Genomic DNA, 26,157 nt, shown 5'->3' with positions numbered 1-26,157 from the left:
TCCCGGACCAGGAGTTGAATCTGTGTCCCCTGCATTGGCAGGCAGATTTTTAACCACTAGAGCACCGTAAAAGCCCGTGTTCTGGTTTTGATGTGGGTGAGGGGCTCAGGGCTGCATCTGTGAGTCTTCAACTTCCCCATTGCCCAAACCCCAAGGCTCCCAGGCCCACACGCTAGGCACAGGCTGAAAACCTCGAGGGTGGAAGGCCTGCTGGGGTTTGCAGCTTATGTGGCTGGACTGGTACAGTGAGGTACGTGGGTGGTTGACCTGGTTTTTGGAGACAAGGACAGAGTGGCCACTGTGACACTGATGGGGGGCGGGCAGTGGGGGTGGCTGTCAGTAAACTCTCTGTCCTCTGGGAGCTACAGGGGTGGGTCATGGGAGGGACGCTAGGGGACCAGATTCAGACACTTAGATGCCACCTTGAAATCTACCCCAGGCCCTGCTCAGCGGAAAGACTGTACCTGGTCACTGAGGAAGGCAGTCCTTGCCTACCTTCAGGCCAGATGGGCACAGAGACACCATGTGGGGCAGGACAAGGCACAAATGCTCCTAATTTAGGCCACCCTTGGTGCCCGTGAATGAAGAGACCAAGAGATGATGATGGCAGGTTCTGGGGGCCCAGCTGGTCCACACCATGCCAGCAGGGCATGCCTGGGCACCACACTGCTCTCTCCCCACTTTGGTCTCACAGAAAACAAGGCCAGTGTCACCTGCTTCAGGGATATAAGTAAGAGTAAGAGCTTTCTGCTGACCAACACAGCCTCTCAGTAACACCAGCAAACACCCAATGCAGTGGTTCTTTGTAGCCAAGGCTCTTCCAGAAACCCCCTCTCCCACTGCAAGGGATCAACTTGCTGAAATGTAGAGAGGGCAGGGCAGCCTGGGGTCCCCAGAGAGGGAAAGGGCTAGACTGCTGTTTCCACAGGGTCAGAGAGATTGAAGAGGAGGGGAGAGGAAGAGGGGAGGACAGTAGGGAGGTCACATGACATACAGATGGACCCCAGAAGCAAACGGAGAGGTGCCGCCCTCCTGGGACACGGCCTAACTTGCCACTCCTTTGCTGTGTGACCCAGGACAAACTGCTTAACCTCTCTGGGCATCCTGTGTTTATAATACAGCTCCACAATGGTAGGTTCCCCAGCCCTCATTCTGTTAAGCATTCTGTCAATGCTCAGGGCTGGGGTCTCCCTCTACGTGTGCTGGGGTAGGAGGGGCCCTTTTCCCATCTCTCTCCACTTTGACCAAATGCAAAACAGAAGTAGAAACTGATCCTAGCTTTCCATTCTCCCTTCATCATCAGGAAATGTTGACATTTCAAGTAAGGGTCACGCACTCCAATTCCTGCAGAGTCAGGTGATGACTGAATGAGGAAAGTGTGGGTAAGGCGATGGGGAGCAGTGAGGACTGTGGTAAAGTGGCGAGCAGGTGATTCATCTAAAGGGGCAGCCTCTTCTCAGCTGAAGCTGCCATGAGGCAATGTGGCTTAGGCAAGGACATATCTTCCGATAGTCAAGAGAAGCCAGAAACCTGGATTTTTATGTCAAATTCTTATGAATTCGCATGTTAGAAATAAATGCAATTAAGAAAGAAAAAACACCATGGCAGGTCAAACAAAATATCTGCAGGCTGGGTTCAGCCCTGGGCTGCATGTAACGTGGTATCTTCTGAGGCTGTGCACAGCACACAGAAGCTATGTGACCTGGACCTTTGTGTCCTCATCCCGCAGGTGGGCATGGCAACCCCACCAAGTGGGGGTCAATGGCCAGAATGAACAGCTCAGGGTTTGTAAAGTGCCTCCCGCCATGCCGGGTACAAAGGAGGTGCTGACCAACCTTGGCCTCATCCACCCGCTCCCCAAGCCAAGCAGCTGCCTGTGTCCCCATGACCCCAGTCCTCAGGGGCTTGCCTTGGTGCTGTCACAGGACAACCTGCAAAGAGTTAAGACAAAGAGCTGAAAAAAGTAGCAGGCAGGAGAGTTGGAGGGCCTGGGGCACAGGACAGGGATGGGATTCTTTCGCTTAGTGTGTGTGTGGGGGTCTGCTCAGGGAGGGGAGTCGGGGAATACGGAGAGGGTGCAGTCAGGGCTGGATCTCGAGGAAACACTAAAGTCCTGGGAACCACATCCGGGGAACCACGTCCGGGGAGACTGGCGAGAACAGAGTGCAAGGGATAGCCTGCATGCCCCCCAGATGCCATCCTCTCGGACATCTGGATCACATGCCTCTCAAAAAGCCAGCATGGCATTATCAAAGGCCCCCATGTCATTATCGCCATTTATAATCACTGCCACTTACAGAGCACTTCTGGTGTATAAGCACTCAGAGCTGGGTGCCACCTGGTGCTTACAAGGACGCCATTAGACCCGCAGTACTATGATCCCTGCTCTAGAGAGGAAGACACTGAGACTCAGGGACGATGGGGCGCTTGCCTTTCATAACAAAACACGCACTGAGCACCTTCTCTGTGCTAATGCCTCACAGGCGTTATTTCACGCAGTCGCCAAAGATGCCCCTTCCCCCGCCCCGAGCCACACCTCCTGGGGTTCACGCTTTGTGCAGCCCTTTCTCCTTGCCTCTGGCCCCCATCCCTTGCTCGTGACCATCAGAACACAGCAGAAGTGACACTGAGTGATTTCTGAGGCAGGCTCAGAAAATACACTTGCAGCTTCCATTTGAATCTCTGCGAACGTCTGCTCTTGGGACACTCTCCAGGGACCCCACCACCATGCCTGAGAAGCAGATCCTGCTGACAGCCTGAGCTAAGCTCCCAGCTCCAGCCAGCACCACTGCCGGCGATGTAAGGACTGAACCCAGGCTGGCGGACACCCAGCCCCAGAAACTTCACCTCCCTGGGCAGGTGTGGCTCTCGAAAGCTGGTCCCCAAGATTGGCTGAGCTCCTCAGACGTGCTGGACTACAAGCCCAGGGGCTATTCCACCCCAGCTGGGCCAGGAGACAGAGGCTGGCGCTGTCTCACCGTGGAGCTGGCCTCCTCCCTGGCGGGGGGTGGGGGCAGAATTTTGACAAATGGCCTCACACATATTAAACAAGCGAGATGACACTGCATGGCCCTGGCAAGGGCCCAGATGCGAGGGATGAAAAATGGGGCTGATCCATCTTGCAGGCCTCAGTGACAAGGAGAAATGGATCAGCCCTAATAGGGGCCTCACACTGGGGCCCGGCCTTAAATAAGTTAAATGGGAATTGGGTGCCCCCCAGGAGGCCAGCCCAGGGGGAGCTGAGGAACAGGGCAGGAGGTCTGGTTCCAGAGGAAGAAAGGTTCCTGTGGCCGACACAGCAGGCTGGGCTCCCTGCCAGGTTGGAGGGCCAGCGGATGCTGGAAAGAGAGGCCCGTGGCGGGAGGAGATTCTGAATCCTGGGCAAGTGACCCAACCTTTCTGAGTCTCAGTGTCTACATATACAACAGGGGGTTATTGTGAGTGTTAAATTTCACGTCAGTATCAGTAATATTAGGAAAACTAGCGTTTCCGGAGCACTTACGTGTGTCATGTGCTAAACACACACGATCTCTCATCCCCAAAGCAAGCATCTTTTAATTTCATGGCTGCAGTCACCGTCCACAATGATTCTGGAGCCCAAGAAAATAAAATCTACCACTGTTTCTATTTTTTCTCCCCGTCTATTTGTCATTAAGTGATGGAACCGGATGCCATGATCTTAAATGTTGAGTTTTAAGTCAGCTTTTTCACTCTCCTCTTTCACCTTCCTCAAGGGGCTCTTTGGTTCCTCTTCGCCTTCTACCATTAGGGTGGCAGCATCTGCATATCTGAGGTTGTTGAAATCCCAGGTAGCGCTAGTGGCAAAGAATCCATTTGCCAATGCAGGAGATGCAAGAGTCGCAGGTTCCATCCCTGGGTCGGGAAGATCCCCTGGAGAAGGGAATGGCAACCCACACCAGTATTCTTGCCTGAGAAATCTCATGGACAGAGAAACCTGGTGGGCTACAGTCCGTGGGGTCACAAAGAGTCAGACATGACTGAGCTCACACACACACACACACACAGACACACATACACTCTGAGAGGCAAAATATAGAGGTTGAGACCATAGACTGCAGAACCAGACTGTCTGGGTTCAAATCCCAGCTCTGCTGCTCACAAGCTGGATTACCTTGGACAGGCTACTTAAGTTCCCTGTGCCTCAGTTTCCCCTCCATGAAGCACCTGCCTCACACACTGTTGTGAGGTTCCCTGCTGCCGATTCCCTACAGCTGTTCTACTTAAAGGTATTGGGGTCTCTGTTGGCCGGTCAAGGTCCCTTTAAGGCAGTGGTCCCCAACCTTCTTGGCACCAGAGACTGGTTTTGTGGAAGACAATTTTTCCACGGACTGGGGCGGTAGGGGATGGTCTGGGGATGACTCAAGGGTATTACATTTATTGTGCACTTTATTTCCAATATTATTATATCAGCCGCACCTCAGATCATCAGGCATTCGATCCCAGGGGTTGGGGACTTCTGCTTTAAGGCACAGGCCTTTAGCTTTAAGGGGGCGGGGCCAAGCAGAGAGTGAGAAGGGGCAGAAATACAGCAGGAGTCCCCACTGGTCCTAATCATAGCTCTTTCTGCTCTATTCTGACCATCTCTACCAGAGATGCCCTCTCACTGCCAAGTCTTTGCACCTGCCATCCCCCTGTCCAGCACCTACCTTATCCCCTCCTCCACTAGCTTGTCTGATCAGATTCTCCCTGAGGACCTTCCCCAGGGGAAGCTGGGTCAGGGACCCCTTCTTCCATGGCTTTCATGGCTGTCTGTGATTCCCCCCAACCACCCACATCATAGCATGGTTCAGTGGATAGCATGTCTACTTGTCTAGAACTCCTGTCACAACGCTGTCTCAGCCACTGCTGTACCCTCAGTAGCTAGGAGCCCCAGCACCAGCTGCCCCTGAATGAGTGCTCACTCAGCTAATGTGTTAGATGCTTGAGTGGATGAATGGTCCCTAAGCTCCAGAACCGGACCACGGATACCCTGTGGAACAGACTATGGTCACTTGTCTTTCTAGGGCATAGTCCTCCTCTTGATAACAGCTCACTCCACTCATGCCCCACTCCAGGCTTCCCATTAGAGGATCTCTCCTCCATTTCTCTGTCCAACAGTGTGGATGGGGCAACCCCACCCACCACACCACGTGACTCATGCCAGCCCAATTAGAACAGTCGAGTCCCCTCAGGGGCTAAACCATTGGTTGCAGTACGGTCAGGTGACTTAAGTTAATCCAGTGAAAGTTATATCCAGGATTTTGGCTGGCAATATTGGGAAGAGGCCCAGTCTCTCTTCTGGTATTGCTACATTTGTAACATGTAAGCTTGGAACTAGTTTGCCCCAGATGGCGCTAGGGGTAAAGAACCTGCCTGCCCATGCAGGAGAGGTAAGAGATCCCGGGGTTGGGAAGATCCCCTGGAGGACAGCATGGCAACCCACTCCAGTATTTTTGCCTGGAGAATCCCATGGACAGAGAAGCCTGGCAAGCTACAGCCCATAGGGTCGCAAAGAGTTGTACACGACTGAAGTCATTTAGCACAGCACATAAGCCTAGGACTGGGCTTGGTGACCAAATTTGCTACCACCTGGGGAAAAGTTGCTTATGCGTAAAGTTGACACAAAGAGAATGGGGTCAGAAGTGGGGAGAGAATGACCGGGTTCCTGATCAATCACATGACCACCTGGATCAAGCTGTGCCTGAAGCAGGCATTGTGGTAGCTCACTTAGCATCTGTTCCACTCATTCACCATTTAGGAGTGTTGGACTCATTCCTTGTTCCAGAAGAATGGCCCAGCTGAGCCAATCAGCTCATGGCATTCCCCCAGCCATGGTGATGATTCAGAAGAGAGAAAATGACCGAAGTTGAGCTCATCAGAGGGAGGGTTGGGGGACGTCAGTGAGTGTTAGGGAAAGAGCTCTTTCTCCTTCTCTATGTGAAGGAAGGAGCACCAGCCTCAAAGGAGCTTTCTCAGCACCAGGAGCGAAGCCCACTCAGGGACACATGGGGAGTGAGCAATGCTCAGGTGACCACAGAGGAAGAAAACTCAGCTCTGATGACATCAGCAACTCTGGATCAAACATTTCCTGAAGTCCATGCCAAGCTGTGCTTTCCATTTACAGGAAGCAATGTGTTCCCTTTTTGACTGGACTGAGGTGGGTGGGTTTTTCTGTTACAATCCATTCCCTCCAGCCCCCACAGCTGACCCACCTGGACTTTTCAATTCCATGAACTAACACACTCCTCTTGTTTACTTAGGCCTGGGATTCCATCACTCCCAAGCCAAACAATCCGACAGAGTCTGCCTTTATTTCACACACCATGCTCTAAGGTGCTGGTCCCTGCTCCCTGCATCCAGCACCCTTCCCTAGGCTCTTGACAGCTTCTGTCTCTACTTCTGGAGCAGCCTCTAAGGCAGAGGCTGGCCAACTGTCTCCGTAAAGGGCCAGATAGTAAATATTTTAGGCTCAGTGAGCCATTCAGCCTCTGTCATAACTGCTCAGTTCTGCTACTCTAGATTGCAAGCAGCTGTGGACAATATGTAAACGATGAGCCTGGCTATGTCCCAATAAAACTTTATTTATGGACACTGAAATCTGAATGTTCCAGAGTTTTCGCATGTCACAAAATATTCTTCTCTTGATTCATGTTCAACCATTTAAAAATGTAAAAATCATCCCTAGTTGCAGAAAAACAGGTGATGGGCTGGATTTGGCCCAGAGACTAGAGTTTGCCAACCTCAGTTCTAGGATCACAAAGCATCTTTGGACTCTGAGTTCCCCCCCCTTCCCCTCCTCACTCCCACCTTCCTCTGTTTCCCAGCTGAACTGAGCTACTAAAGTCCCAGCATGCCTCAGGGATCTGGTGTCTGAAAGTCAAAAGCCACTTACCAGAAGGACCACCCGTAGTCCCAGGAATGGGGTCTCCAGTCTTCAGGGCCGAGGCTCACGGTGACCTGGAACACCTGCGTGTACATCATGTGGGCTACCATTCCCAGGAGGCCTGTTGGGAGGGGGAGCAGGACAAGGTGTCAGGAAGCAAGGTGGGGCTTTGTCAGCCCACCATAGGCCTGTTAGTGCTGGGGAGAACATGAACCCCCCAGGAAAGGGCAGCCAGTGGGACCAGAGCACAGAAGATCAGAGGGCGGTGGTTTTCTAAGCCCACCAAGAAATTTGAGTTCAACCAGAGGGCAAAGGGCAGCACTGGAGAAATTTAAGCAAGAGAGACACAGAGTCAGGTCTATTTCTGGATGGGCAGCTTTTCTGTTAGGGACCAGATAAGTCAATATTTTAGGCTCTGTGGGTTGGGCCATGTGGTCTCTATTGCAACTATTCAGCTCTACTGTATTAGCACAAAGGAACCACAGACAGTGCACAAAGGGATGAACATGACTGTGTGCCAATAAAACTTTATTTACAAAAGCAAGTGTTGGGCCAGGTTTAGCCAATGGGCCAGAGTTTGCCGATACCTGTGTAAGAAGGTCATTTGGGAGAAACTGCTTAGAGAATGTTTATCAAACAGCAGGTCTTGATGCACTAGACAAGTGGATTGTGAAATCAACTTCATGGATTGCAACCAGCATTTTAAAAACCTATTGGAATGGAATAGAAATCTCTGATATCATCAAATGTAGCAGGAGTAAATATTGCTTTGTGAAACTTTCAGTTCTATACACGTGTGTCTGTGTGTGCAGCTGTGTGTGTAGCGACTGTAATTATGAAATCTTTTTCTGTGGCTCATGTCAAAAATTTTGGAACCCACTGGCTGGGAGAACTTTGATTCCAAAGGATCTGAGTGGGAATCTTTTTTTTTACCATGTGGCCCTGGGGGAGGTACCTCACTCCTCTGAGCCTCAAGTCTTTCAAGCCTAAGATGAAGATTATGACAGATAAGGTGAAAAATGACTGAAATGAAGCAAGGTGGCCTCCATGTCTGCTGCCTAGCAGGCATGCAATTGATACAGTTACTAGGGTTATTATAAGCCAGGGGACATTGTACTGTGTGGACCATGGCATCTAGAGCCTTGTGGATGCCACAGCATGTGGCTAACTGGCACACACCTAATTTTAAATGGAGTGATACAGTATTGATGAGGAGGGAAGGGGTGCATGACAAGAGGAAGAAAGGAAACCAATAATGCATGTGTACCTACTGTGTGCCAGGCACTCGTCAGACTCTTTCACCTCCATTATTATCTTTCACAACAACCCTCTGAAGTAAGTAAGATGATGTGGGCCATGTACCATTGTTCAGGTTGCCCACTGCACAATTCCACAGGGCTCCATTCACATCAAAGTCTAGGTGCCCGTCACTCCCTGAAGTCAAACCAAAACCACACCTCTAATATAGTAGTCCTGAATGTGACTATTCCCATTTCACAGGTGAGAAAACAGAAGCTCAGAGTGGTCAAGTCTGTCCCAGGTCACAAAGAGAGTAAATGGGTCAGTCGTGACTGGGGCCCAGATCCAAATGCCCTTAAAGCCAGGGTTCTTCCCAAGCTGCAGAGAAGGTATCTCTCCTCCCCTTGTTGCCCCAGTCACCCTTTCCCCTCTGATACAAGAGAAGAGACGGAGATAAGGAGAGGAATAGAGATAAGAAGGAGAAGGCAATGGCACCCCACTCCAGTACTCTTGCCTGGAAAATCCCATGGATGGAGGAGCCTGGTAGGCTGCAGTCTATGGGGTCGCTAAGAGTCGGACACAACTGAGTGTCTTCACTTTGACTTTTCATTCTCATGCATTGGAGAAGAAAATGGCAACCCACTCCAGCGTTCTTGCCTGGAGAATCCCAGGGATGGCGGAGCCTGGTGGGCTGCCGTCTATGGGGTCACACAGGGTTGGACACAACTGACGCGACTTAGCAGCAGCAGCAGCAGCAGCAGAGATAAGAAAAGACAGAAGTAAAGAGGAAGTGAGGCTCTGAGTCCTGAATCCAGACTTAGGGGCAGGAGTGAGGGTGAAGGTGGACATCCTGTGTTCCCACGGTGTGAAGGCAAAAAAAAAAATTTTTTTTGCCGCCTGGCATGCAGGGTCTTAGTTCCCCGATCAGGGATCAAACCTGTGCCCCCTGCAGTGGAAGCATGGAGTCTTAACCACTGGATCACCAGGGAAGTCCCCTGAAGGTAAAGGTTTAACAACACGTTCTCTGAAGACAGAGAGAAAAATAAAGAAGCTATGATTTGTAGTGTTTGACAGTTTTCATGGTGTGAATAATCCCACTGTGGTCAGTTTCAAGCTACCAAGGTGATGTCACTGAAAGCGGAGCAGAGAAAAGATGTGCATGGTTGGGGCTTGGGGGCTGAGCCAGCAGGATCTAGCACATCGGTCTCCTTCCAGTCACCTCACCCCAGGCCCCCTGGAGACAGAGGACTCAGAGCTGGTTGCCCGTATCTCTGGGCTGAGGCCAGCCTCTCATGGACCTCTGGCCTCAGATAAGGGGTGCTCTCCAGGGCTGGTGAGGTGCACTTGAGCCAGGAAATCGAGAAAGGGGGTGATTGTGACAGGTGCTGAGGCCCCCAAAGACTCCTAAGGGCTCAGCCTGCCCCAGGCTGTCTCTGCCAAGCTTAGACCTCATTCATAGTCATGCCCCAGCAAAGGTAGGCTAGAAACCTCTCCAGTCCTCTCTGCCTTGGCTCCCTCTGTTGGAAGGAAACAAAGATTGAGCCATATGGATATTTTCTTTTTCTTTTTCTGTTTGTTCATTTATTTTTGGCTGTGCTGGGTCTTTGTTGCTGCGTGCAGGCTTTCTCCAGTTGCAGCAAGCAGGGGCTACTCTTTAGCGGTGCTGTGCAGGCTTCTCATTGTAGTGGTTCCTCTTGTTGAGGAGCACAGGGCTTCAGTAGTTGCGGTGTATGGGCTCAGTTGTTGTAGGTCTGCAACATGGGCTAGAACATGGGCTCAGTAGTTGGGGTGCAGGGGCTCAGCTGCCCCAAGGCACGTGAGATCTCAGTTCAGGATGGAAACCTGAGCTCCCTGCGCTGGCGGGCAGTATGCCTAACCACTGGACCACCAGGGAAGTCCCTCTTATTTTTCTTTACTTGACACAATTCTTGGTGAACTTCCAAAAAGTACATAAGACATACCTTATTCTTTGGAACCGATGCATAAGATTTCTTGATAATGATATATCATGTTTTATTTATCCAATCAGTTGACACTCTTTCCAGCTTTTTTACTCCCTAAGCAATGCTGCAACAAACACATTTCTACAAGTCTCTTTGTGCAGACAAGCAAGTATTTCTCCAGCGTGAAAAACAAGAGGAATTGCCGGGTCATAAACGCCGTGTACGTTTTGAATTTTGATCAATGTCAGTGAACTGCTCTCTTGAGAAGCAGAACTTTGTGGAACTTCTGCTAGCTGTGAGAGTCCTCACCCAAATCCTCACCAATACTTCATATTATAAAACATTACAAATCGTATCCACGGCATGGTGAAAAATGACACCTCAACATGGTTTTAAATTTTACATTTCCCTCATTACTCGACTGAAGTGACTTAGCAGCTTAGCAGCATTACTAGTAAGCTTGGGCATTTTTCATGTGTTTATTAACCATTTATATTTCTTATTCTATGATTGTATCTTTTGTCAATTTCATTTTTTAAAAAAATCTTTCTCTATCAATTGATAGAAGTTCTTTTTGTCTTCTGGATACTAATCCTAGTGTTATATCAACTCCAAACAGTTTACCGTTTGTCTTTTCTTATGTATAGCACATCTTTTTTTAATTAATAGGTTTTATTTTTTAAAGCAGTTTTAAGTTTACAGAAAAAGGATCAGAAAATAGAGAGTTCCACAGTTCCCAGCACCCCCTTCCCCCACAGTTTCTCCTATGATTAACATCTTTCAATAGTGCGTACATTTGTTACAACTGATGAGACAGTAGGGATACACTGCTGTGCTGTGCTTAGTTGCTCAGTCATGTCCAACTCTTTGTGACCCCATGGACTGCAGCCTGCCAGGCTCCTCTGTCCATGGGGATTCTCCAGGCAAGAATACTGGAGTGGGTTGCCATGCCCTCCTCCAGGGGAACTTCCCAACCCAGGGATCAAACCAAGATCTCCTGCGTTGCTGGTGGATTCTTTCCTGATTGAGCCACCAGGAAAGCTCAAGAACGCTGGAGCGGATAGCCTATCCCTTCTCCAGGGGATCTTCCTGACCCAGGAACCGAACCAGGGTCTCCTGCATGGCAAGTAGATTCTTTACCAGCTGAGCTACCAGGGGAGCCCCGGTGATACATTATTACTAAATCCATCGTTTACATTAGGATTCACTCTGTGTTGTACAGTCTATGGATTTTGACAAAGGCAAAGTGACATGTATTCACCATTGTGTCCAATAGTTCAGTTCAGTTCAGTCGCTCAGTCGTGTCCAACTCTTTGCGACCCCATGAATCGCAGCACGCCAGGCCTCCCTGTCCATCGCCAACTCCCAGAGTTCACCCAGACTCACGTCCATCGAGTCAGTGATGCCATCCAGCCATCTCATCCTCTGTCGTCCCCTTATCCTCCTGCCCCCAATCCCTCCCAGCATCAGAGTCTTTTCCAATGAGTCAACTCTTCCCATGAGATGGCCAAAGTACTGGAGTTTCAGCTTTAGCATCATTCCTTCCAAAGAAATCCCAGGGCTGATCTCCTTCAGTATGGACCGGTTGGATCTCCTTGCTGTCCAAGGGACTCTCAAGAGTCTTCTCCAACGACACAGTTCAAAAGCATCAATTCTTTGGTGCTCAGCCTTCTTCACAGTCCAACTCTCACATCCATACATGACCACAGGAAAAACCATAGCCTTGACTAGACGGACCTTTGTTGGCAAAGTAATGTCTCTGCTTTTGAATATGCTATCTAGGTTGGTCATAACTTTCCTCCCAAGGAGTAAGTGTCTTTTAATTTCATGGCTGCAGTCACCATCTACAGTGATTTTGGAGCCCAAGAAAATAAAGTCTGACACTGTTTCCACTGTTTCCCCATCTATTTCCCATGAAGTGATGGGACTGGATGCCATGATCTTTGTTTTCTGAATGTTGAGCTTTAAGCCAACTTTTTCACTCTCCACTTTCACTTTCGTCAAGAGGCTTTTGAGTTCCTCTTCACTTTCTGCCATAAGGGTGGTGTCATCTGCATATCTGAGGTTATTGATATTTCTCCCGGCAGTCTTGATTCCAGCTTATGCTTCTTCCAGTCCAGCGTTTCTCATGATGTACTCTGCATATAAGTTAAATAAGCAGGGTGACAATATACAGCCTTGACATACTCCTTTTCCTATTTGGAACCAGTCTGTTGGTCCATGTCCAGTTCTGACCTGCATACAGATTTCTCAAGAGGCAGGTCAGGTGGTCTGGTATTCCCATCTCTTTCAGAAAAATCCCCTGTGCTCCACCCAGTCATCCCTCCTCCTTAAACTCTGGCAGCCAGTGATCTTTTTACTGTCTCCAGAGCTTGGGTGCTCTCAGAATGTCATAGAGTTGGAATCACATAGTATGTAGAATTTTCTGATTGGCTTCTTTCACTTAACAATATGGATTTCAGGTTCCTCCATGTGTTTCCTGGCTTGATTACGCTTTTCCTTTTACTCCTGAATAATATTGCAGTGTACAGATGTATCACAGGTTATTTACTCATTCACTTATTGAAGGACTTCTTAGTTGCTTCGAAGTTTTGACAATTATGAATAAAGCTGTTTTTGTCATCTATTTTGATTATTTACTATAATCAAAGTTAGCAGTCTTTTGATGTTTAGTTTTTGCTTCCTGTGTCTGCTTTAAGAAAATCAACACTCTCCTATATTTTTCTAACATACTTACAGATATTTATGTTGATTCATCTGGACTTTATCTTGGTAAGCGGCGTGAGATAAGGATATAACTTTATTTTTTTAATGAGTAGGTAATTGCTTTGAACCCTTATAGAACAAACTGTTCTTTCCCCACTGATTTTATTTTATAATTTTATTTCTGAGTTGTAAAAAAAAATGAATTAACTTTCACTGGAGTAGAGTTGCTTTACAATGTTGTGTTAGTTTCTCCTGCACAGCAAAGTGAGTCAACTGTGCACAGACATATATCCCGACTGATTTTAAACCATGATTTTGTACCACATTCCAAGTCTCGTGTGACATGGCTGCTCCTAGCTCGTCATTCTGTGCCATGAATTTCTTTGTTCCCATGTTGATGCCGCACTGTTTTCGTCACTATAACTTCCAGTGGAGCCTTTTGGTTCGAAGGACAGGTCTCTGTTCATTTTGGCCCATTGCTCACTCCCCCAGAACTGCTACCCTACCCAGAGGCTTGCTTCCCAGATGGTGCTAATGGTAAAGAATCCACCTGCCAAAGCAGGAGACGTGGCTTCGATCCCTGGGTTGGGAAGATTCCCCGGAGAAGGAAATGTCACTCCAGTATTCTTGCCTGGAGAATCCCATGGACAGAGGAGCCTGGCAGGCTGCCGTCCACAGGGTCGCAAAGAGTCACACGGGACTGAAGCAGCAGAGCGCACACACACACACACATTCCTGCTCCCTCTGCGGGGCTCATTCCTTAGCCCCATCCCAACCTCGGCCCCTCCCCAGTCTCTTTCTGAGGGCTGGACCTTGCTCTCCAAACCCTCAGCTGTTGTAACTTCTTCAGTTACACGCCACGCCAGTCCAGATGCTTTCTGAGTTATCGGACCTGTCAATGCCTTGGTTTTCTCATCTATAAAGTGGGGATAGTAGCAGACATAGGCAATGTCAGAAAGCAACCACTGAAGAAGGAAAATATTCATGAGGACAACTACCCCACACACTAGGACAGTGGGGACATAAGAGTATTTTAATACAAAAACTACCAATTAGACCCAGAAGCTGAAGCCAGCCTGTTGACAGAATAATCAATTTTCCAAATTGTTACTTTAGAAATGCATTGATTTCTCAATTGAATCCCATTTATTCCCAAATATGAAAGGCCATGCTTTAAGAAAATTCAATAAATGAAGCGTACAAATCATTCAAAGATAGGTTGGTGAGATTTTCTGATTGCATTCTAAAGTGAAAAGTGAAAGTGAAGTCGCTCAGTCGTGTCCAACTCTTTGGGATCCCATGGACTGTAGCCTATCAGGCTCCTCCGCCCATGGGATTTTTCCAGGCAAGAGTGCTGGAGTGGATTGCCATTTCCTTCTCCAGGGGATCTTCCCGACCCAGGAATCGAACCCGGATCTCCTGCATTGCAGGCAGACGCTTTACTGCCTGAGCCACCAGGGAAGCCCCCGATTGCATTCTAAAGACCCTGCTTTAAAAACTGGGCCCTCGATCAAGTTTCAGGAAGCATGTTTGTTCTGTGAAGTGCGATCCACCAACATCTGCTGTAAGAATCTTCAGCAGGAGGAATTGTTTCTAATTCATTCTGAGTTAAAAAGTGACTTTCTGTCAAGTTACGGCACCTCCTATAAATTAGCGGCAACTAAATGAACGTGGCTTTCTCTGCTGCGACTGCTGCTTCCTGGCGTGGGCCCACACCAGGAAACTCGCAGCTGTAAATCTCTCATCCTGTGGTTTCTCCCAACTCCTGACACCATAAATGGGATTTCCAGCCAGGGTGGTGAAGCAGGCATGGCTCCTCCCTGTCCTCTGGAAGACCTGGGAGAGCAATGGGGTGGGGGATACTGGCCAAGGGCTCAGAGCTGGGCTGAGTGTGGTGCCCTCCGGAACCCAAGACAAAAAGAGCTGCCATGACCCCCAGCCCACCCTCCACTGGTCAGACCGAGGAAGCAGAAATCTGTTGTCAAGGCAAGAGGGGCTGGTATGGGGCCAGAATAAAGTCACAGGTCAGGAGAGTCAGATCCCTGGGTTGGGAAGATCCCCTGGAGCTGGGCACAGGAACCCACTCCAGAATTCTTGTATGGAGAATCCCCATGGACAGAGGAGCCTGGTGGGCCACAGTCCATGGGGTCGCAGAGTTAAGACACCACTGAAGGGACTTAGCGCGCACGCATGGAGGGTCAGGAGGTGAACCCCGAGTAAAGCAGGAGTAAAACAAAGGGAGGGGGAGGGGCTGGTTTCCAGGTCTCTCACCAGCTGTGTGACCTGGATTACCTCACCTGTCTGTGCCTCAGTTTCCTCAGCTGTAATAGGGGGATAATAACAACTACCTCAGTGGCTCAGAGGTAAAGAATCTGCCTGCCAACGCAGAAGACTCGGGTTTGATCTGTGAGTTGGGAAGTCCTCTGGAACGGGAAATGGCAACCCATTCTAGTATTCTTGCCTGGAGAATCCCAGGGACAGAGGAGCCTGGTGGGCTACAGTCCATGGGGCTGCAAAAAGTCGGACACGAGTGAGCGACTGAGCATGCGTGCACAGATTGGTATGAGGATTAAGTGGTTTATACAGTAAAGCAAGCACTTAGAACAGTGCTTGGCTCATAATAAGCCCTATATACGTGTTTCATGAATGAATAAGTGCTTAGAACTCGCTGTGTAGGCTCCTTGACTGTACCCTAGTCCAGGATCCAGGTTTGTTTTGCTCTCCAGCGACTCCCCAACACTGAGCCCGGGGCCCCACACATAGTAAGGGTGCCACATGTGTTTGTTAAATGAATAGATGGTTATTCAGTTCAATGCTGAGTGCAAGGTGCTTTGGGGAAGTGGGCTGGCTGGTGTAAAGGTTTAGGGTCTGGGATACGGGGATAAGCTAGGACAGGGCCAGATTTGAAAACTCTGGACAGCAAATTGTCTACAGACATGAACAAATGTCAGACTCCTCGTTTGTTTATTTATTATTCATTCACTCAATCAGTCATCGAATATTTATCCATGCTTCTCATATGCCAAGCATTGTTTCTGGGGACGCGGTGGCGGGAACCCTGCTCTCAGGGTCTCAGGTTCTAGTGGAGAGATCCACACAACATTGATTAACAAGAAAACGTCAGACAGTGAAGAGTGAGAAATAAAATAGGGCAAATGCCGGGGGCTTTCCAGAGTGGGTGGAGGGAGGGCCTCTCCCAGGAGGTGACTCAAGTCAGCAGAGATCTGATCGGGGAACTGGAGGCAGCCACACGGAGGTCTGGGGAAGGGCATTCCAGACACAGGGAGTGACTGGTGGGGCAAAGGCTTAGAGGCAGCAGAGCCTGGCCTTCGGCAGCAGAGTGGGAAAGGGACAGGGGGTTGGGGGGATTATAGAGGGGTTAGGAAGGCAGGCAAGAACTAGGACATTGTAGATCACGGTGGGAAGTCTGGCTTTTTTCTAAGTACACCAGGATGCCATTGTAGAGGGTTGAAGCAGGGGCCTAATTTACATTTCAGATCATTCTGGTTACAGTGTGAAAACAGATGAAGGAAGTGGGGGTAGAGAAGGGAGCCCAGGCCCAGCTGTTGCTGCTTGAACTAAAGTTGTTGCCAGCTCCCAGGTGAGTTTTCAGGGTGGATTACTCAGGACCTGCTGGGTGTGGAGGGCCAGAGCTACCCAGAGATTGGGAGGACCGTGGGGGTTGGATTTGGGCAATTGGATAGATGATGGTGCCAATCACAAAAATGAAGAAGATGGCGGGAGGAAGATGCCTGGGTGAGTCAAACCCCACCTGGGCCAAGTTAATTTAAAATGCCTATATTAAACCCAAGCTGAGACATCATACCAGCGGTTGGGTGTACAAGTTTGAGGCCTAGGAAACAGAGCTGGAGATTTAAATGCATGTGTCACTGGTATGTGGATGTGGGCCTACAAGAGACCACCTGGGCGCAGATGGTAGGGAGAGCAAAGAAATGTTAAGAATGGGGCCAATGTCCAGTGCTGAGCAGGGTAGGCAGGTCCAGCACAGGAGAGTGAGGACCAGAGGCGGGGAAAGAAGGAAATGAAAGTGAAGTCGCTCAGTCGTGTCTGACTCTTTGCAACCCCACGGACTATAGCCTACCAGGCTCCTCTGTCTGTCCATGGGATTTTCCAGGCAAAAGTACTGGAGTGGGTTGCCACTGAAAACCAGAGGCAGCACTGCCAAGGCCAGGAGAAGGATGCACACTGAGGAGGAGGAAGCAGTTTGTTAGGTCAGAGATGAAGACCCGGAAGTGATTGCTGGATTTGCCAACATGGAGGCCATGGGGGCAGATGCTTCATGGAACAGGCTGAGAAGAGGAAAGAAAACAGCCAGACAGAGAGAAGACATCCAAACTCACTGCGTGGAGAAGCAAAAGGATAGGGTGATAGCAGAGGGGGCCCGGAGTTCAGGGAGGGTTCCTGAAGAGGTGAGATACAGGATGTTCCCACCTTTACCCAGAGCACTCCAAGTAGACAGAGGGAGCCTGAGAGCACAGATGAGCCAGACAGCAATAGAAACCAGGGAGAGAGAAGGTTCTGGAAGACAAAGAAGCTGGCCTTTTAAAAATCGAGTTTATTTATTTGTTTTTGACTGCACTGAGTCTTCCTTGCTGCATGCAGGCTTTCTCTAGTTGCGCCAAGCAGGGGCTACTCCCTAGTTGAGTGCGATGCGCGGGCTTCTCATTGTGGTGGCTTCTCTTGTTGTAGAGCATGGGCCCTAGAGCTCGTGGGCTCCAGTGGTTAGCTCCATGGCATGTGGGATCTTCCCAGACCAGGGCTCGAACCTGTGTCCTCTGCATTGCAAGGCAGATTTTTATCCATTGCTCCACCAAGAAGTCCTGGAGCTGGCTTTTGAAGGATGCTAGGACTCCTGGCACAAGGGAAGGAGAAGGCTGGCAGGTGGGTGCAGGTCCCAGTACAGGAACGGCTCTGCTTCTTCCTCTCTCCCAGGAGGCCAGGTCACCAGCCGAGAGCAAGACAGCAGATGGGAGGGGGAGGTTTGAGGAACCAGGAGACGGTGTGAAATGGTCCTTTCGGAGTATGGGAAATGCAGACAAACCGTGGCAGTGTGTGTGGCCAGCCAGGCAGTGCTGCTTGCGTGTGACGCTTGTGGTCAGGAATTTAAAGTAAGGCCACGCAGTGTGGCCGCAGGTAGCGGGTGGGGATAGGAGTCAGCCTGACCACGTGGAGTTGTGCCTCCTGGGTCTGTAGGACACACAGGAGGGCCAAGCCATGATGCCTCCTCTCGGGAAGGATACAGAGCAACAATGTCCAGCTGACTTCCAGACCTCCTCTTGCCTCCAGCCTCCCTCTTTTTCATAGGGTTTGGATGTATGATGCTAGTGGCATGCTCCATTTAATTGAGATATCAGAGGGATCCGCTGATGAATTAATTTTTAATAGAGCTTACCATTAAAGGCGCTGTCCAAGTTATTACTCAGAACACTCAGGGGATGTTCATGTCTAAACAAGTATTCTGTGTACGTGGGCCCTGATCTGGACTTGCCAATATCTCAGGCGTATCATGTCAGAGATGTAAGACAGAGGGGTCCCTGGGGACCTGGAGGAAGCTGAAATCTGATGAGGTGGGGCAGGAAGGTGGCAAAGGGAAACCCCTGCAAGGGCAGCTCGATTTTTAGTCATTAGTCACCGAGCACGTATTGAGCACCTGCTGTGTTCCAAGCCACCTTCTAGCTGGGGAAATATGATGGGGGATCAGTGACCTGGCTTTCAACACTCTCAGGGAAGACAGAGAAAATGGGATGCCTGTGCAGCAGGGCAGTTAATGGGGGAAGGCGGGGGGCCTACAGGACCCCGAGCTGGGGCTCTGAGACCAAGTTTGGGGGGGTCAGGAAAGGCTTCTACAGGGGGTGACATCCAAGCAGAGAAGAAGCGGGAGGGTGGACCAGACAGTGGAGCAGCCCTGGCCAAGCCCACAGGCATCGGGGCTTGGTGGGGCCATGATGAGCCGTTAGGTAGGGCATGTGGGTGGAGAGCGCGCCGCTGGAGACATAAACAAGACAGTGTGTGGAAAGTTTTGAAGCCATGCTGGGAGTTCAGGCTTTCTCCTGAGAGCAATGGGCAGGAATTACATAATTGTAAGTTCGGGGGTGAGAACCAGGCAGCCTTTTTTTTTCTCTGTTTTTTTTTTTTTTAGATTAATTTATTTAATTGAGGATAATTACAACATTGTGATGATTTTTGCCATACATCAACATGAATCGGCCATAGGTATACATGTATTCCCCCCGCATCCTGAAGTCCCCTCCCACCTCCCTGCACACCCTACCCCTCTAGCCCTCTCTTGCCACTGATGGAGGACAGATTGGCAAGAAGGTGGCAGGCAGGGAGGTCCTGGAGGGGCAGCTGAGTGAGAGGATGAGGCCAGGAGGAGGGTACTGAGCGGGGTGGGCAGGTGTCTGGAGGAGCCACGTCTGGCACTGCAGAGACGGATGGAGTCCCAGCAAAGCCTCGGGCCCTGGAGAGCCCTGACTCAGAAAAGGGAACAGACTGGGAGAAGCTGGTGGGACTGACCCGATTAACATTAGCCCTATAACATCCTCCCACGGAAAGAAAACTTGGAGGGGCCAAAGGTTTGTATTTCTGACACCAATCAACATGGGGGCAGACAGAAAAAGAAACCCCTTATCTATGCACATCTAAAACATCCAGATGTTTGCCCTGATGGGGGCTAAAGGCTGACTCTCCCTCCTGCCCTTTGGCCCGGGGAGGAACTCATACCGGGCATGCCTGCACTTAAAACCATCCCCGAGAAGCCGAGCTGATGCTATGTTTAAAGCTTGCCCAGATCTATTTTTAAAGAACAGGCTATTTTTAGATACTCTCCCGAGAACCCGCAGCCTCTCTTGATAGCATATTTCAAGGTTTTAAAAGTTCCTCCTTACACATAACCTAAATCTTTCCAGCGCCAATTTAAGCTAATTTTTTGCTCTGCCCTCTGAGGACAAGGGGGATGGGGGTGAGCCGGTTGGCATCTTCCTGAGAAGAACCTTCCCAGAGCTTGGCAATTACCGAGCCACCCCTCAACTCTGTCATCTGGCACTAGATCATTCGAATTATCCTGCCCTTGCTCCAGTGGTCTCCTTCTAGGCCCCCTGAGTCATTAGCATCACCCTCGTTTGGATTCTACCTATTTCTCTATTTGCCCTTTAAAGTGAAGTGGCCCAAATCAGAGCTGGCATTTAAGGAGGGATCAAGGTGGTGCTAAGGATCAAGGTAAAGAACCCTCCTGCCAATGCAGGAGACATAAGAGATGCAGGTTCGATCCCTCGGTTGGGAAGATGCCCTGGAGGAGGGCATGGCAATCCACTCCAGTATTCTTGCCCGGAGAATCCCATGGACAGAGGAGCCTGGCAGGCTACAGTCCATAGGGTTGCACAGAATCGGACATGACTAAAGCAACTTAGCACACACACACGTAAGGTTTACTGAATCCCCACCATCCTCTGTCACCCAGCTACCCCCATCCAGCCCCGAGAGAACAAATGGGCTCAGACAGCCCAGCCCAGAGGTGGAGGTCTAGAATGAGTCCAGAGGCCACACCCCAGTTCTTGGTGAATCCCGGTGTTAGGGAAAATACTGGCTGAAACCACCCACCCTGTGGCCAGGGGTGGCCAGGCACCACGGTAACCATTTGCATGAGTTATTTTATGACAGAAAATCCTGGTAAGGAACACAGAACTAACAAATCACCACCAACTGAAAGAATTCAGGAAAGATCAATAGGAGAGAGGAGATATCAGTCCACATGTCGCCCCAGAATCCTCCTCACCAGAATCCATCTTGGCTGAGCGATGTGCACACCACCAGGAAGGACCCTGAGTCAGAATGACTGGCCACAGACAACCCGGGAACTAATCTCATCACCATAAAACCCACGATGGTGAGCCCGTGGCCGAGCAGTTCCCCTGGCTCCCTTACCCTCCTGCTCTCCACCAGCGCCTCTTCCCAGTACAGTCTCTTGCTCTGTGTGGGCTCCCTTACCCTCCTGCTCTCCACCAGCGCCTCTTCCCAGTACAGTCTCTTGCTCTGTATGGGCTCCCTTACCCTCCCGCTCTCCACCAGCGCCTCTTCCCAGTACAGTCTCTTGCTCTGTCTGGGCTCCCTTACCCTCCTGCTCTCCACCAGCGCCTCTTCCCAGTACAGTCTCTTGCTCTGTCTGGGCTCCCTTACCCTCCTGCTCTCCACCAGCGCCTCTTCCCAGTACAGTCTCTTGCTCTGTCTGGGCTCCCTTACCCTCCTGCTCTCCACCAGCGCCTCTTCCCAGTACAGTCTCTTGCTCTGTCTGGGCTCCCTTACCCTCCTGCTCTCCACCAGCGCCTCTTCCCAGTACAGTCTCTTGCTCTGTCAGCACGTGTGCCTCCTCCGACAATTCATTTCTGAGTGTTAGACAAGAGCCCACTCTTGGGCTCTGGAAGGCGTTGCCTTTCCTGCAACAGGCTCAGACACCTCCGTCCCCCAGGTGAGAGTCTAGAATGAGTCCAGAGGCCATGCCCCCAGTGGGTCTTGGGGTTGTTGCTACTGTTGCTGATGTCCAACTCTTTGCAACCCCTTCCCCCCTGCAGTATGCCAGGCTTCCCTGTCCTTCACTATCTCCCGGAGTTTGCTCCCAGAGATTCATGTCCATTGAATCGGTGATGCCACCCAACCATCTCATCCTCTGTCGTCCCCTTCTCCTCCTGCTCTCAATCTTTCCCAGCATCAGGGTCTTTTCCAATGAGTCGGCTCTTCCCACCCAGTGACCCAGGGCAATTTGGTGGTGGATGATTTTTTTTTTTTTATATTACTGGATATGTCCCCACACCCTCCTTCATTTGAGTAACTAGACATTAAGACCTCCATGGCCTTGGCTATCACAGAGGACTGAGAAAACAAGAATCAAACCCCTGGCTTTGGGGATTTCTAAAGCCTACATGCAGGTGCTCCATGAAAAGGTTTAGAAGCATATATGATCAAGCAGAGCCAGTTTCTCCCCACTCCACCTGGAGACCAGGTAAAGTTGTCTGCCTGGAGGAAGTGGCAAGAAGAGGAGGAGAAGGAGAGGATAGTGGATCCCAGTGAAACAGGAGGGGAACAAACTGGCAGGACACAACCTTTGAAAGAATGACGTAGCCCAAGGACACGTCTTGGAACGCACTGGTTCCAAATTGGGAAAGGAGTACATAAAGGCTGTATATTGTCACCCTGCTTATTAACTTATATGCAGAGTACATCAATACAAAATACGGGGCTGGGTGAAGCACAAGCTGGAATCAAGATTGCCGGGAGAAATATCAATAACCTCAGATACGCAAATGACACCACCCTTATGGCAGAAAGCGAAGAAGAACTAAAGAACCACTTGATGAAATTGAAAGAGGAGAGTGAAAAAGCTGGCTTAAAACTCAACATTCAAAAAACTAAGATCATGGCAACTGGTCCCATCACTTCATGGCAAATAGATGGGGAAACAATAGAAACAGTGACAGACTTTACTTTCTTGGGCTCCAAAATCACTGCAGATAGTGACTGCAGCCATGAAATTAAAAGACGCTTGTTCCTTGGAAGAAAAGCTATGGCCAATCTAGACAGCATATTAAAAAGCAGAGACATTACTTTGCCAATAAAGGGCCGTCTAGTCAAAGTTATGGTTTTTCCAATAGTCATGTATGGATGTGAGAGTTGGACCATAAAGAAAGCAGAGTGCCGAAGAACTGATGCTTTTGAACTGTGGTGTTGGAGAAGACTCTTGAGAGTCCCTTGGACTGCAAGGAAATCAAACCAGTCCATCCTAAAGGAATTCAACCCTGACTATTCATTGGAAGGACTGTTGTTGAAGCTAAAGCTCCAATACTTTGGCCACCTGATGCAAAGAACTGACTCATTAGAAAAGACCCTGGTGCTGGGAAAGATTGAAGGCAGGAGGAGAAGGGGATGACAGAGGATGAGATGGTTGGATGACAAGCTCCGAGAGCTGGTAATGGACCAGGAAGCCTGGTGTGCTGCAGTCCATGGAGTTGCAAAGAGTAGGACACAAATGAGCTACTGAACTGAACTGAAAAGTGAAAGTGAAAGTCACTGTGTCGTATCTGCCTCTTTGTGACCTCATGGACTACAGAGTCCACGGAATTCTCCAGGCCAGAATACTGGAGTGGGTAGCCTTTCCCTTCTCAGGGGATCTTCCCAACCCAGGGATCGAACCCAGGTCTCCCCGCATTGTAGGCAGATTCTTTACCAACTGAGCCAGCACAGAAACCCAAGAATACTGGAGTGGGAAGCCTATCCCTTCTCCAGCAGATCTTTCCCAGGAATCAAACTGGGCTCTCCTGCATTGCAGGTGGATTCTTTACCAGCTGAGCTACCAGGGAAACCCTGAACTCAAGGACACGACATAAACCAATTAGAACCAAATAGGCCCAAGATGGCAGACAAGTCGCCTTCCACGAGACCTTGAGTCTCAGTATATGTTCATTGTAACCCATCAGCAAGCTAAAGGACACACCCACAGGTGCATGATAGTCCCAAGGCTGACCACAAAGGTCAAAGAGTGAGTTGTAGCTCACCTCCTGGAAATCCCCACCTCTCACCTGAAAAAGTTGGAGTAATCCTCCCACTCATTCGCCTATGAAATTACCCAAACCCAAAACTAACCACCCCAGATTTCGAGGCCATCCTCACCTTCCAAGATGGCCCACACTCTGTCTGCGCAGCGTGTTCCTCTCTAAATAAATCCACTTCTTACGCACCACTTTGTCGCTCACTGAATTCTTTCTGTGATGAGACACCAAGAACCTGAGCTTCAGTAAGCCCTGAAAGCAGGTTTGTCATCTCAGTTAGAAGACCATGGGTTTTGTCCGGGTTTGAGTCTCGGACATGTGGGTTCAAGTACCAGACTGAGGTCCACAGTTTCACCAGACATGATGCAGACATGAGCAGGGCAGCCCCAGGGTCCCAGCCTCCACTTCATCCCCGAGAGCACATGGGAGTGAATAGGCCTCCACAAAGGGTCTTGTGCCCATCTCAGTGGACAGGGGACATCCTGGGTGTTGATCCACGCGCTCACGGACAGGGCCAGCACATCCTATTCAGAATGAGTGCTGCCAGCCTGGGTACCAGCCCTTGACTCCCGTGTGACTCTTCACGTGGACAACCCCACTGTGGCGGCCTCGGATGCTCCTAAGACCCCCGAGAAGGAAGGCCGGCCCTCTGGCCTAGAGGATAATGGGGGGAGGAAGAGGAGAAAGTCCCCTGGCCTGTGCTTGGGGGGCACTCAGTAAAGTCCGCTGGAAACATCACACAGAGATCCAGGCAGAGACGGGAGGCCCCCTTCACAGGCACACATGCCCAAGTCACGGTCCTGCCCCCTCCCCACCTTCTCCCACATCTCCACCCTGGAAATCCACACGCCACAGCACGTGGTCTTGACATTCCATTCTAAGCCTTGGACTTGGGCTGCCTCTGTGGGGAACAGCCTTGACTCTGTGAAGCGGAGCAGAACCCTGTGGGCCTCCTGGGCATGAAAGCCTTTCTGTGTCCCCCATTTCTTGTTATAGGAGAAGAATTCATTCACCCTCCATGACTTTTCCTGAGTCCCAAGGGGCAGGTCCAAACAGTTGCTAATTAGGGAAGGGACAGAGGTGGAGACACGGGAGGAAGAGCCAAGGTCCCTGTACCTGCAGGGACCTCCCTGGGGGTACAGTGGATAAGAGTCTGCCTGCCAGTGCAGGAGACAGGGGTTCGATCCCTGGCCTGGGAAGGTTCCACATGCTGTGGAGCAACTAAGCCTGTGCGCCCTAACTACTGAGCCAGCACTCTAGAGCCCATGAGCTGCAACTACTGAGCCTATGAGCCACAACTACTGAGTTTTCGTGCTACAGCTGCTGAAGCCTGTGGTCCTAGAGCCTGTGCTTTGCAACAAGTCATCGAAATAAGAAGCCCGGGTACTGCAACAAAAAGTAGCCCCTGCTTGCCGCAACTAGAGAAAATCCGCCTGCAGCAACAAAGACCCAGCACAACCAAAAATAAAATAAAGAATTAACTAATTAAAGAAAAAACATAGTGCATCCTTGGGGTAGGGTCCTGCTCCCCGATCAAGGGATCCACATAACAATATCTTTGAACTGGTTTGCAGATACTGAAACCCTGACCAAGTGGGAGAAATTGACTGAACGCCGCCCACAAGCACATAGACTCTAGACAGGTTGGAACCAGAAGGTTGATGATGCTGACTCCCACTTAACTCACCACCGATCAATCAGAAGAATGTCCATGAGCTAACCACGCCCTGCTCCTTGAACATGCTCAGACTCCTCACAGCCCCCCATCCAGGTCAGGACACACAGTTCTGAGGGCACACAGCCCTCTGTGACCCACCTTTGCTTGGCAAAGCAATGCAGCTGTTCTTTACTGCTGCTGCTGCTGCTTAGTCGCTTCAGTCGTGTCTGACTCTGTGCGACCCCATAGATGGCAGCCCACCAGGATCCCCCGTCCCTGGGATTCTCCAGGCAAGAACACTGGAGTGAGTTGCCATTTCCTTCTCCAATGCAGGAAAGTGAAAAGTGAAAGTGAAGATGCTCAGTCGTATCCGACTCTTAGCGACCCCATGGACTGCAGCCTACCAGGCTCCTCCATCCATGGGATTTTCCAGGCAAGAATACTTACTACTTCACCCAAAACTCCATCTCCGAGATTTAATTTGGTGTCAGGGGACAGAGGCTGGATTCGGCTTCACCTGGGCATGATGTTCCCTCCCCTATCTGCTATGTGGCACCTTCTCAGAGGCTCCCAGCCAGTCCCTTCTGCAACCTCCAGGCCCTGCTGCTAACCAGAGATCCCCGGGCACTTACAGCAGGATCCAGAGAGGTGGGAGCAAGGAGCAGATTATAGGGCAGAGGAGACAGCCAGGGTGGCCAGCCTGCTCAAGCCTTTTCACCTCTCCACCTACTAAAAACAGTGGGTGAGAGTGACAGGGACCACGTCATTGATTGCCCAAGCCAGGACACCTGTGAGATGAAAGGGGATGTAATTAAAAATTACCCTGGGACAAGAGGGATACAGACTCTTGACAATGATGGCAGATAAATGAACGAGGGAATGAGCCCCCATCTCTCCAGGGGTCCCCCTCCACCTGTGGATGCCCCTAAACTTTACTGAGGACTTTCCCTCTGCCAGGGACTTTTTGCACCTGCTGTCTCTCTGATGGGTGCAGAGTCCTCTTAGGGTGTCCCTCTCACAAGTGAGAACAAAACTGGGCCGAGGAGAGGTTACATGCCTGACACACCAAGGGGAATCCGGGAGTAGAAGCCACAACACTTTTTTGCTCAAGTTTCCTCCCTTCTTCCTTCCTTTCCTTCCATCCTCTCTTCCTTCCTTCTGTCCTTCCCT

General features: G+C 50.2%; 1 protein-coding gene across 1 annotated transcript in view; it reads right to left on the bottom strand.

The window, feature by feature from the left end:
• Positions 1 to 26,157, bottom strand: part of GSG1L (GSG1 like) — a 256,063-nt gene that overhangs the window by 39,598 nt on the left and 190,308 nt on the right. Inside the window, exon 4 of the mRNA XM_086375189.1 lies at positions 6,893 to 7,004. Coding sequence (XP_086231315.1) covers positions 6,893 to 7,004 — 112 coding nt within the window. The remainder of the gene's footprint in view (positions 1 to 6,892; positions 7,005 to 26,157) is intronic.

Source organism: Bos grunniens, chromosome 25, assembly GCF_055505025.1.
Source record: "Bos grunniens cultivar Pamir isolate PY7600 chromosome 25, Bosgru_T2T1.0, whole genome shotgun sequence".
In the NCBI taxonomy this organism is placed as follows: Eukaryota; Metazoa; Chordata; class Mammalia; order Artiodactyla; family Bovidae; genus Bos; species Bos grunniens.
The sequence above is the reverse complement of the archived record's forward strand: the minus strand, read 5'-3'. Positions and strand labels throughout refer to the sequence as shown.